This window comes from Dermacentor variabilis, chromosome 9 (genome assembly GCF_050947875.1).
Source record: "Dermacentor variabilis isolate Ectoservices chromosome 9, ASM5094787v1, whole genome shotgun sequence".
NCBI lineage: Eukaryota > Metazoa > Arthropoda > Arachnida > Ixodida > Ixodidae > Dermacentor > Dermacentor variabilis.
Genome location: NC_134576.1, coordinates 74,092,902 through 74,105,721, shown reverse-complemented (window position 1 = coordinate 74,105,721; position 12,820 = coordinate 74,092,902). Strand labels below are relative to the sequence as shown.

The following is a 12,820-nucleotide window of genomic DNA, read 5'->3' as shown; positions in this document are numbered from 1 at the left end:
AAGCGCTCCGAAAGGTCCTTCAATAAGCACTTTTGCTACCGGCTGACACACGCTATGAGCTTCCACGGCTTGCTTGATCCATGCGCACTCGCCCGTGAACATATGGGGTTCTACGTAAGATGGGTGAACTACATCCATCGTAGCTGCGGAATCGCGAAGCACTCGGCACTCTTTCCCGTTCACGAGGAGGTCTCGCATGTAAGGCTCGAGAAGCTTCATGTTCTCGTCAGTGCTGCCTATTGAAAAAAACACAACTTTTGGTGTTGTTTCCGGACACTGCGCCGAAAAGTGACCCGGCTTCTGGCACGTATAACACAAGCGCGCTCGCCTCATCTCGAACCGCTTTCTGCGTTTGGCTGCCGCCGTCTCTTTACGTTTGGTCGGACTGCTTTCGCTCGCATCCGCACTACGCGTGTCCCCTTTTAATCTCATGGGCGTGAACTTCGGCCTCTCAAACTTCGAGCCAAATTCACCCTTTTGACCGTCCTTAGCTCCGCGAGCCCGACGCGTCACAAACTCCTCGGCTAGCTCAGCGGCTCTAGCCACCGTACTCACGTCTGGCCTATCCAAGACCCAGTATCGCACGTTCTCCGGTAACCGACTATAAAACTGTTCTAGCCCAAAACACTGCAGAACTTTATCGTGGTCACCAAACGCTTTCTCTTCTTTGAGCCACTCCTGCATGTTTGACATTAGCCTGTACGCAAACTGTGTGTATGACTCACTGCTGCCTTTCTCATTTTCCCGAAACTTCCGACGGAACGCCTCCGCTGACAGCCGGTACTTTTTTAGAAGACTCGATTTCACTGTGTCGAAATCCTCTGCCTCCTCTCTATCCAAGCGAGCGACTACGTCGGCCGCCTCGCCGGGTAACAAAGTGAGCAAGCGCTGTGGCCACGTTTCCCGAGAGAACCCCTGCTTCTCGCACGTTCGCTCAAAGTTAACCAGGAACAAACCAATGTCCTCTCCAAGCTTAAACGGCCGCATCAGGTCAGTCATTTTGAACAATACGCGTTCTCCTGCACCGTGTGCCTGACTTCCATTACGAGCGCGTTCCATCTCTACCTCAAGACGCTTCATTTCCAAAGCGTGTTGACGCTCTTCTTTTTCTTTCTGTTCTTTAAGTTCGCGCTCCTGTTTCTCTTTTTGCTCTTTAAGTTCGCGCTCCTGTTTCTCTTTTTGCTCTTTAAGTTCGCGCTCCTGTCTTTTTGACCTCTCCTCAATAGTCTCAAGGCATTCCGACAGCTCGTCATCCTCAGCCTCTAACTCAAGAATAGCCTTTAGCAGTTCAGGTTTTCTTAGTTTGTCTGAGACATCCAGACCCAACTCTCTTGCAAGCTCCAACAATTTCGGTTTGCGCAACGACTTCAAATCCATGGCTGCTCTGAATGCTGCTTTCTCTACTGCTTACTGTTGTCTTGCCGCAAACTAACCCGGCAGCAACGACAACCACAATTACCAGCTCTGTTTCTGACACTAACAAAAGCCTGGCAAAGCTCAGAAGAAGAAAGTCCCGCACTCACCAAACCTCGCAGGCAGGAATTCCGCGCAGTCGTTCCGCTGCAGGCAACCAGTCGTCACACAGGGCTCGTTGCACTGCTCCCGGATCGTCGTTGAGCTGCTCAGCATACTGTCAACTGCATCTCTTTGCTGCTGGCCTCCGTTGTCGCGATCTCGCCGCTGGCAGACAGTTGTTTGAAGTCGGAGGCGATCTCACCGCTGGCAACCAGATATTTGGATCGCACCGCTGGTACGATCTGTTGGGAACTCGGCGCTGACGCCCGTGGTTGTACCTGGGTCGCAAGCCCCAAGGGTAGCGTTGGCCTGGCGGCCTGGGGTACAACTGCAAGCATCCGAAGGTCCCGGCAAAGCATGAGTCGACAGGTAACAACGAAACAACTTGTTTATTTTAACATCGCAAAGAGTTGGCGGTCAGGTTTGACCGAAGTAGAGAGACGGGAGAGCACTTCACTCAACGGAAGAAATCGGAGCCCTCCTTTTTGGCGTCCGGGGGCAGCTGTTTTTATACTCTCGCAGTTGAGGGCAAGAAGGAACCCCTCAAAAGACGAGCACGTGAATGTACAATGGGCTAATGGTGACGCACACTGTCGTAGCGATGCCGTAGCACCATGACGAGCACGATCTCGTAGCACCCTGTCGAGCACGATCTCGTAGCACCCTGTTGTAGCGCTGCCGGTCGGGCACAATGACTGTAATGAGAGGATGGTCCCTGCTTTGGCATCGCCTGTTTCGGGCACAATGACTGGAACGAGATCCCTGCTTTGGCATCGCCTGTTTCGGGCACAATGACTGGAATGAGATCCCTGCTTTGGCATCGCCTGTTTCGGGCACAATGACTGGAATGCGAGGATGATCCCTAGGCGGTCGCATCGCCGCAGTCGCGCCTGGAAACACCTGGCGATGAGTGTTGCGGTGACGACGATCGGGCCAAAATGTCCGCCGCCCCGCCGCAGTCGCGCCGGCAAAACCACGTGTCGCAGGCGAAACGCAACAGTGTGCAAAGCCTTTGCCATAAGTGTATACGTGCTATATATGTATTCTGTGCCTTTGTCATTATATGTTATTAGGTTGGGTGAACTTCCAGAGGCGCTACCGACACTGCATAGTAAGATCCTTAGATGGGTATCTAGGTGCCTTACTCTAGAGACCTGACTGATGAGTGCGAGAGTTGTTATCGTTCCCTACGCAGGGCGTTGGAACTTCAGGCATACTGTAGCAACTCGTTCGAAACAGCCTGTATAGCCAGCGTGGCGGTCGCACTCAACAAACTCGTGTACTTTTGGCAAACACTGTACAGTAATATAACGATTCAACCATTAGAAGACGACAGGGAACTTGAAATAAGAGCAGGTGGAGATTATAGGAAGGATAAACATGGCATCCGATGGAAGTATGTCTCCTCTTCAGGAAAAAAAAAACGACTCCTAAAGCCACTATTCAAACCGATATATTTTGAACGTATCATTCATTTCATAGGGGGAAAAAAAGCTTGATGTGACACATTGGGTAAGACATATATCAGTACAAAAATCTGCTGCCGAGGTTTTCGTGTATTAACTGCAATCGTAACCAGTCCCGAAATATCAATTACGTGTCCATGGCTTGAAACGTCCTTTGTATCAAACGCGGGCCCCAGAGAAACGTATATACAGGCGAAACGACGCCGATTGGTTCGGTCATCAAATTTATCGGCCCGCTTAGTCTCTCCAGGTGAGACGGATATGGCTACCATTAACGCAACAGCCGTAATCGAGACGGGCGAAAGAAAGCTCAGCTTCAAAATGCTAATGATCTAATTTCGACGCAGCCTGGTTGCGCAAACTGAAACTCAACTTAAGAAGCGCCGCGCGAGTCGCGGAATTGTGAACGTCGCAGTCGTCCTAACCAAGATAAATGCACACCGTGGTGGCTAGGGCTGCGTAATGGAACAACGCCACGTAAATATTGAATGCGGATGCTATAACTACGACGGCGGCAAAACGAATGCGGAGACTCGAACTTCGAGGTATAGTACGTCGCGCAAGTGTTGACTGCGATAATCTCTATTTTATTGTTTCTTTTCTCTCGACCATCTTGTTCCGTAAACATCAGTGGTCGATAATACGTTTTTGCATCTCTAGTATTGGTCGGTAACACGTTTTTACCTCTCTGGGGACATCGATAACGCATCCAATACGCCGAGAAATAGGTGCCTGGCGAACAACTTCTTGGCCAGGAATTGCACTTGTTATGCTTCTGGCGTCCACGTAAACGTTATATGTTCTTGGCACGATCCACCGATAACGTTTGGTTTGGTTTGGCTTTCCTTCTATGATCGTGCATACTCACTGCGGGGTATCGGCCAAGATTTGGATGGTATGAGGAGACCGTCTCTACTCTTGTCTTTTCTTTTTTTTTTCTGCACGCTGCTAATGCCAGATGCGCAGCATACCGCCCCACATTTATAAGCGTTTGCCAGCGTTAAAAGACGCGATTTTGTTGTTTAGCAAGGCTTACTACTCCTTTCCTGTGATATGCGTGACGTTGAAAAACAGAAATACATCGGTGTGGATTATAAAGCAAAGGGGTAGCCGATATTCTTGTTGAGATAATGAGAAAGAAGTAGGCTTGGGCAAGCCAAAGTACAGATAGCGATTGGTAAAATAGACTTACAAAATGGGTGCCAAGGAAGGAAAAGTCCCGTCGAGGACGGTAGAGAACTGGGTGACGCGATGAAATTCAGAAATTGGCTAGGCACAGGGTGGCCAGCTGGCAAAGACGGGGCTAAATGGAAAACGACAGGTGAGGTCTTCTTCCGGCAGTGGACGTAAACACGGGCTACTGATGAGGATTGCTGATTTCCTCCTGCCGTTACGGGCGAATGACCCCCTCGTTCGCTGTGCCGAACGCATGCCAGTCGATTCCTTGGCTACATTTCTTGTTCTGTGAGAAAAAAAGTACGTTCCTCTTAAGGACCTATTAAAGAAAAAAGAAAAGCTTCTGCATGCGTTTCTGTAGACACTGCTCGCAGAAGGGTCAGTTATAGCCCGCAAGCAAGCTTCCCGTCTTCTCCTTGCGTCCCTAAGAGAGACCAGTTCGACGGGCGCGTGATAGCGTACCTCAGTGACACTGTAAGAGACGCTCCGGCGTAGCAGTTGTTGACCTCTTTCCGCAGGGTAAATCTGCCTGTTACTATGCAATCCACCACCGCCTATACTGCCACCACTTACTTCTCTTTTCTTTTTGACAAACTTTCTTTAGGGGGCGGGGGTGGGGGTTCATTAAGACACTTTAAGAGCAAGAACATTATTAATTGCATGAAAACTGAACAAAACCCTGAACTGCGATTCAGAGTCTGCGGCAATACGGAAATTTTCAGCTGAAGTGCACGATTGGTCACCAACGTACGTATTCGAGTGGTCGTTTCAGAGCGTTACAGAGGAGATGTCGCGCAAAACAGCACCTATAGCTTTTGATGTGAGCAAAATCGAGATATATATATAGCGGCGATGACGAAGCCAGTTTACCACAGCCGTACAACCCACGACTCACGCATCCTCGCATAATATGCACGGCTGTGAAACAGTATTCCAGTAAAGGTTAGACGCACTCCCGGAGTGCTCTGAAACGACCAATCGAGCATGCTATATGAAATATCAACGGGTTCGCATGTTCATTCTCTGTGGGAATAGCCGATGTTAGCCATGGATTTGAAAAAAAAATAGACCTTGGAAAAAAATAGTAGCTCAGTCCGTTTTCCACTGATGAAACCGCCTCAAGTCTGTACCGCGTACTCTGAGAAGCGAAACCAGCGCTGCAAGCAAAGTGATTGACTTAGCCCTTAAACGAGGACCTTACTGTTTCCTTGCTCAAGATGTGGCGGACGTACACGATTTTGCCCCGTGAACTTAGCGCTGTATCCCACTTCGACGGATTTCAATGCACTGTGGCCTATGCACATATGAGCTCGCTGACGAGGAGGCAAATACAGAGAGAGAGAGAGAGAGAGAGAGAGAGCAAATGATAAATGAAAGGTAGGGAGGTTAACCAGGACTGAGCCCGGTTGGCTACCCTACACTGGGGAAAGGGAAACGGGGAGGGAAAGATTAAAGAAAGAAGAGAAAGTCCACCGGGGATATCGTTCAGTCACTCAGTCCGGATCACAGACGCTGACTCAATCCTGCATCTTTCTAATATCGCAGCAGCGCTTTTGTGGCCTTTTGTAGCTGCGATATATGCGAGGCCATGGTCCCAAGATCTTGTTCAAGGTGAACGGTTTTCTATCTAACTGGTTGAGAGCTGTGCAGAGATCTTGTCTTTCATTTTCAAATGATGGGCAGTAGCACAGTATTGAAACCCATATTGAAACCCATGGAAGTGATCACATTCCGACCTATGTGAGAATCGATGGACTAGACGCCGCGTTACCGCATTACAGGCAAATACAGATGATAATAATGCCAGGCAAGTGACCATCCCATTTCCTCGACCAAACACTAATGCTCCAGTGTATGCACACTATTGCACGAAAAAAAAAAAACTGGGATACATATGGGGCTATAGCCGAGTTTCCGTCATCACGGTCTCCACGGGCTCGCGACCCAGACATGTGGGGGAGGTTACCATCCACCAACAAAAGAAGCAAAGCGAGCTGGCCGCGCCGGTAGCGTGCCGTTCACTCGGAGCTGTCTACGACTCGTCGGCCGTGCAGACACTCCGGTCTGCCAGGAGTGCGATATACCCGAGACCACATAACACGCCTTGTACATCTGCCCTGAATAAGCTCTGCAAGGACAGTCACTGGCATATATGATTTGTCCAAGTTCATCACTCAACCTGGCACTGGCCCGACTCTTGTAGTAGGTGCGACATACTAAACGTTGTCATCAGGTTATTCCAAGATGGCGGTCTGCATTTGAAACTTTGAAGATTGCTCGCTTTTCAAGTTCATTCACCACCATTTTTTTGTTATCGCAACGAACGCTTCTTTCTCTGTCTCCTGTTCCAATTTTTCACCTCCAGCTGTGTAGTGGGCCAGAACTTTGATTAAGGCCAACCTCTCCGCTTTTCTAACATTGAAAATCTCTCTCTCTCTCTCTCTCTCTCAAAATGCAAAGTTCGCGCCATCAAAACGCAATCCTGCTTCGAGATCGGTCATCAGTCTTTACATCCTGATCGAGAAGCTCGCCTCCCTCACTCGGTGGCTTGAGCAATCCTTCGTATCGGTGCAATGGTGGGACGCTATGGCTGAGAGCATGCATACACGTCAAGCGTTAAACAAGACCATATATCTGCGTATTGATGGTGACAGAACACTCGCTTGCTCGATTACTCTGAGACACCGGCCGGTCTGTGAATATACATATACATATAGCTCGTCCTGCGCGTCAGCTCAATGCTAACACCATTAATCAGGATCTGTTGAGCCGGCACTCACAATTGATTATGCGGATACACCTATCATTACACGGCGCCGCAGATGGTTATTATAACCATTCTAGTAATCTAGTGGTTCTTCCTAACCGCCGCGCGTCCGTGACACGCGACCCCGGCGTTGGTGCGACGCGCCCTGCCGACTGCCGAGGTGAATCAAAAAGGGTGTCCGCCATTAACGTTTCCGCTCACATAGACCAGAGAGGTCTCTCCGCGAAAGAATTATGGTCTGCTAGAGAGACGAAATCTGCTGATTGATGGGGTTTTAAATGCACCGTATCGACGCCTGCCCTGCGAGAGACGTCCTAGTGGAGACTTTCAATTAGGTCTTGCCGACGGAGGCTTTTAAATGCGAAGCATTTCTTGGCAAACATTTGCCACTTTGACAGTATCTGCCTAGCCGCCTACGTCTTGGTGCTCTCATGGTCGTTTCGTTAACTTGGTATGTGCCAAAATTGGCATAATATGACAAGAGTCTATCACGAACATACATGATAAGTCATGACATGAATGTCGTTTTATGCGTGTGATGTAGGTCACGAAACAGGCGCCTACGGCTTGGTGCTCTCATGGGATTTTCGTTAACATGGTAGGCTGCCCGCACACTGCTTCGCATCCCGTCGATTCCAACAGGTCATGGGATGTGCCGACTTTTTTTCATCAAGTGGTGAAAACTTCAGTACAGGAACGCTCCTCAACAGCAGCCACGTCGGTGCGCGATCGAAGGGCCTCAAAAAACCCGAAGACCTCAAGCAGCACGCCGCTGCAGTGCGATAATCCGCGAAGCTGTAAATGTGCCACGACAGACACTGCACGCGACTATGGATCACTTGCTATGGCATTCTGCTGCTGAGCTCAAGGTCGAGGGTTCGACTACCGGCCGCGGCTGCGGCGTCGCGAAAGCAACTATATAAACGCTCGTGTACCACCGCTTTTACGGCGCACGGTGAAAGAAGTCAAGGCGGTCGCCGCTAACCCGTAGCTCTGACGCAATGACGTCTCTCCCAAATTCTCGCGTTCCTGTCACTAAGTGCACGGTAAAGGGCCCCACGTGATCGAAATTAAGCCGGGGCCCCCAACTACGGTACGCCTCGGAATCAAATCGTAGTTTTCGGCACGTAAAACCCCAGAGATTACTTAAATCTCTGACGCCGCCGCACTCGATGCCGCACCCTGGATCCGCCCCTCGCCTAGTGAGACTTGACGGGTGACTGTTACCATAACACTCTGACGTGGGAAAGGGAGGAAATAAAAAAGGAAAATGCACACATAGGTGAGAGGGGAAAAAAGTTGAGACTAAAGAACGTAAACACATACGCGACAAAAGCGCAAGCAACGCGACAGCGAAGGATACACCGCAAGCACGCGCGCGTTGGAAGAAACGTCGCTTTCTGGTTCCCGCGCCATCGGCGTGACACTCGCATCCGGCAAGTTGCCGGGGCACCACGCAGATACGATCCAAGTGATGCGCGACCTTGGACGGGGCAGTTTTGCGAGGTTGATTGACTCTCATTTCGAGCGGCTACGAGTATTTTATTTCTGTTCGCAATTTTTCTTTTTTCTTGCACGTTTCACCCTTCGCGCAGGTGAGAGAGAGAGAGAGAAAAAAAACAAAGAGAGAAGAAAATAGAAAAGTGAAATGAAAATGCAGGCCCTTAGACTGGCAGATCGCGGGACCACCGCCAACGAGTTCTTCATTCCTCTCTCTTTCCACCTTCGATAACTGTACACGGAAACGCGTCCCCGTAAACAAGCGGTAACAACTGGGCATGCTGTCCAAGCGTGAATAAATTTTCACCTCACTTCCTTCTCGTCTTTCTTTCTTCAATTCTTGCTTGTTCTCATTATTACGGGATCGAAACAAGGCAGATGACTGAAACGTCTCCACTCCCTCCTTTTTTTCGCGAAAGGGCGACCGTATCCTGTCCCTGCGCTTGTACTATTGTGCAAGGAAGAGGGTTGCGCAAGAGATAAAACAGCCTCGTCAAGGTTTCGCGAAAACGCCAGTGCACCGAAGGTGACGTCCTCCCTCGCTTGCGGAGCGGACGTCGCACAGACGTCCCGTTCAAAGACGCTTCTCGGACGTGGCAGGTTGTTCGGCGGGTCGGCCCTGCCGGCCTTCCGGAGTACATAGTGACGACTCACTTCGCGGCTACCAAGGATCGGCGGTTAAGCGCTTCTCGCGGGGCCCGGCGCTTTGCTGCAGTTTGACCTTGCGCAACGCACGTTTTAACTTTGACCCATAGGCCACACCAAGCGAATCAACTATAGACGAAAACCAAGTGTGTTTGCTGCGTTGGTATGACCACCACCACCACCGCCCATCATTATATAATCATCATAATCACCATTATAATCGTCAACTGCAGTAGAATCACCACCTTGTTATGCCAAACGATTGTAATTGGGACGATGACGGTGCTGCTGACAACAAAGCCAAACTTGTGCTTGTTTGCCGTCTGTGAACCATGGTGCTTAACGGCATGCCTTGGCTGTATTATCCCGGTAAATTTGAATAAGGCTGAACTTCCTTTTCTTTCTCGGCCTGGGAAGGAACCCCGCTCTACAACTCTCTAATAGCACCCAAATTAGCGTTCTATTAGAGAGAGAAACTTATTTGCTGCGTGCTAATTTGTGTGCTAGCTATTTCTAATTGTACGCAACCTAGCACCCAAGAACGAAGGAGTATAGAAGAAATTTGTCAATTTTATCCTGCCGTTTCGCTGTTCATGATACGTTATAAGCAATAAAAAGTTGGATTATATAGTTTATGACCGGAATATTGTGCTTCGTGGTCGGAAGTGACGCCTATGAACCGATACACCGTGCTAAACCATTCAGTCATGCACTGTGCTCTTGACACTCTGATATTTGGACTCAGATCAGTGTTCTTAAATCAATGGCGAAGTCAGAGGGCCGAGTAACTTCAGCACTAATAAATTCGCCCCTGAAGAACGAAAATTTAAGGCTGTATCTGGTAGCAGCCGGGCAGTCGAAAAACACCCGAAAATGTACGCTGATTGCCACAGACAGAGTAGCTGTCGTGCTTCTGGATTCCCGTATCCGTTGACTGCAATACTGTTTAACCATTTATAGGCAGTTACCAATCTACTTATTGTAAACGCTCTGTCACGTCAGTATTACGTAATACAGTTGCTTGCCTTTATTATATATATAATTTAAGAGGCGGGTGTTTGTCATGTCCAGACGTACCAGTACTACATTTTACAATGTCTTCATGGCGAATTTCAAATATACAAATGGAAACGGAAGAGCTGAACAAGTGACCAGGAAACGCGAGAAAGAAACCTATTCTGAAGGGTCTTCTACAGATACGGGAGAGAAATCGACGACTGCGTCATTGCTTTATTAAATGCGTATGCCAGCTTCGTCCTTTCTGTCTTCTCTGCTGTTCGCTAGATGTTCTGCGTTTTCCTGGCAGTTCTGTGGCCCCTCAATTCGGCAACCTCCGACACCTCCTCGTTTACCATCACAAATGGGCGGACTGCCTCAAAGTGGCACGGTTAAACACGGTTCCGCCGTCCGTCAGCAGGCCGTGCGTGAGGAGGTCCTATGCCTCCTTCCGTCCGAAAGTGACCACCGTAAAACGTATCGAGGGAAAACAGCTTTCGAATACCTAAAAACAATGAGATCGATCTATCGCGAGATAGGAATGCATCGACAGCAACGAACTCAGCAGGCCACACTGCAAAAGGGAGCGCCAGGCGGATAGTCTCTCTCGGGGCTTTCGAAACGAGCAGCGAGCGCTGTGACCGTGGATGTAGTCGCGCAGAATGGAGTCATCGTGGAGTGTACGCGGTACTCGTGTATGCCTCCTTCGTGATTGATTTCACTGCCTCTGTGTGTATGTGGTTGAGGCAGTTCTTCTTTATGCCTCTCATTCACTCTCTGTCCCTGTGTGTATAGGACTCAGCAGCTGTAACTACAGCGGTCGCCTACTTTGGTTCAGGATTAGAATAGCCCTGAGTCTTTAAGGCTGCAAAACCGTCACGTGACGCTTCGCCCTATGCTCCGTTTTTCTCGTTTCTTCTGAAGTTCTAAAGCTATATCCGTGATCGCTTTCTCTCTCTCGGCCGCCAGGCAGCAGCACATCTGGAACATCACCGAGCCGGCGCTGTTCTCGAGCGGCGTGGCCATGCGACCGGGCCAGCCGCCGTGGTTCTTGGGCGCCATGGGAAAGACCAAGGTGGTGTCGAAGAACATCTCGGCGCTGGCGCTCATCACCGAGCAGGCCAGCAAGAACCTGGCGCGGCAGCTGAGCCTGTCGCCGCGCGACGTCACCTTCGGCCTGACCAAGGTGGACGTGCGCGGAACCCTGGCCCAGGCCCTGTGCCCGTACAAGTCCGGCAGGCTGGCGCCCCCGTGCTCGGCGCAGCGGTTCCGGACGTACGACGGCTACTGCAACAACCTGCAGAACCCGTACTGGGGGAGCGCCAACCTGCGCTACCTGCGGTTCCTGCCGCCCAGCTACGCCGACGGTGAGCCGGGACCTCTTTGAGCCTCAGCCTTGTTGCTCAGGCCTTCTTTCTTTTCTTGTTTTCTTCAGTTTTATTCATTTGCGTACGCGTTCCGCACAAAATTTTCAGTTGCTCCTATGGAAAGATGCAAATAAGGCGTCGTGGTTGCGTTTTTAATCAATAATGAGACTCGAAACGTGGGCCACCAAAGGGCCAGCTATCCCAGTCGTCAACAGCGACTACGGAACGCAGAAAATACAAAGTAAATAAATAAATAAATAAATAAATAAATAAATAGAATCACGCAGAAACTCATTTGGTAGCATGCGTAAGCACTGTGCCACTTGCTCATTTCAACGCAGCCCGGTGTCATTATCAAAGTTATGGAACTTGACCCAATCAGTACATAAACCATTATCAACCCTCATCGGTCGTTATTAACCTTATCGAACATTCGCTTATGATGTTCGACAGCTAGCATGATAACCCGCTACCATTGGTGTTAATTAAGGTGATATTAATTAGCCACTGTTACTTAAGATAGAGTTAATCAAGGCACCCGAACTCTCGACCTTTGGTGTTAATTAAGGCGAATTAAGGTTAATTTAGCGAAGCTGTTGTAAAACCACCACTACATTTACTGAGGGGGGAGGGGGCGGGGGTGTGCAATGCTTTATTGATGGTTCAGATGCTTGTTTTGAGCTTGTTCTTTATTGAAACGTATGTTGTCATGTCTGTTCTATGGGTGACGAAGAAATCGATTGGCGATCCAGTTACTTCTTTAAGAAACCGCTGTTTGATGCACGGAAGTACAAAAGTAACTGGACCACCAATGCATTTCGATGGACACATTGAAAATTGATTTCACGGAACTGGTGCTGTTCACAGAATTCGTTCCAAGTGGCTACGCCGTGCGAACTCAGCGGCTATTATTCATAGACTGAAAGATGTGGCGTAAGGCAATTAGTTAAAAAATAATTAGCGCAATTCCTTAATTATCCAATCGAACACTTTGATTTCTCGTAAAGGTAATGATCTTCTCGTCGAGTAAATTAGAACGAGGGTTAGAATTGTGCTATCTGCCATAGGCAATCTTTAAACAATTTAGTGGATCTAAAAAAAAGAAAAGAAAGAAGGACACCCACTATATCGGCAACGTGCGACCGTACAGTCACAGCGTGTCTTACCTGAACAGCCACTATATCTGTAGAGTCAAGTCTCGTACTGTATACGACGTGATAACAGCACTCTACACGGAACAGCGACGAACGCTATGCAGCTGGGTAAGCTAAAAAAGAAAAAAAAAGCGAAGAACAGCGAAAGGTGCTCGCTGATGGTGCTTCATAATGGCTAACTGCATGCGCAAAGCGGTGATCAAAACTAGACACATAAAAAGAACTCCGGGCACG

The 12,820-nt window shown here is 49.2% G+C and overlaps 2 protein-coding genes across 2 annotated transcripts in view; one reads left to right on the top strand and one right to left on the bottom strand.

Annotated features, from left to right (window-relative positions):
* LOC142558408 (major facilitator superfamily domain-containing protein 4A-like) overlaps positions 1-12,820 on the bottom strand; it is a 397,460-nt gene that overhangs the window by 242,646 nt on the left and 141,994 nt on the right. The gene's annotated exons all lie outside the window — the stretch shown is intronic.
* Positions 1-12,820, top strand: part of LOC142592804 (uncharacterized) — a 144,761-nt gene that overhangs the window by 72,001 nt on the left and 59,940 nt on the right. The window contains exon 2 of the mRNA XM_075704482.1: positions 11,035-11,432. Within this exon, the coding sequence (XP_075560597.1) occupies positions 11,035-11,432 (398 nt within the window). The remainder of the gene's footprint in view (positions 1-11,034; positions 11,433-12,820) is intronic.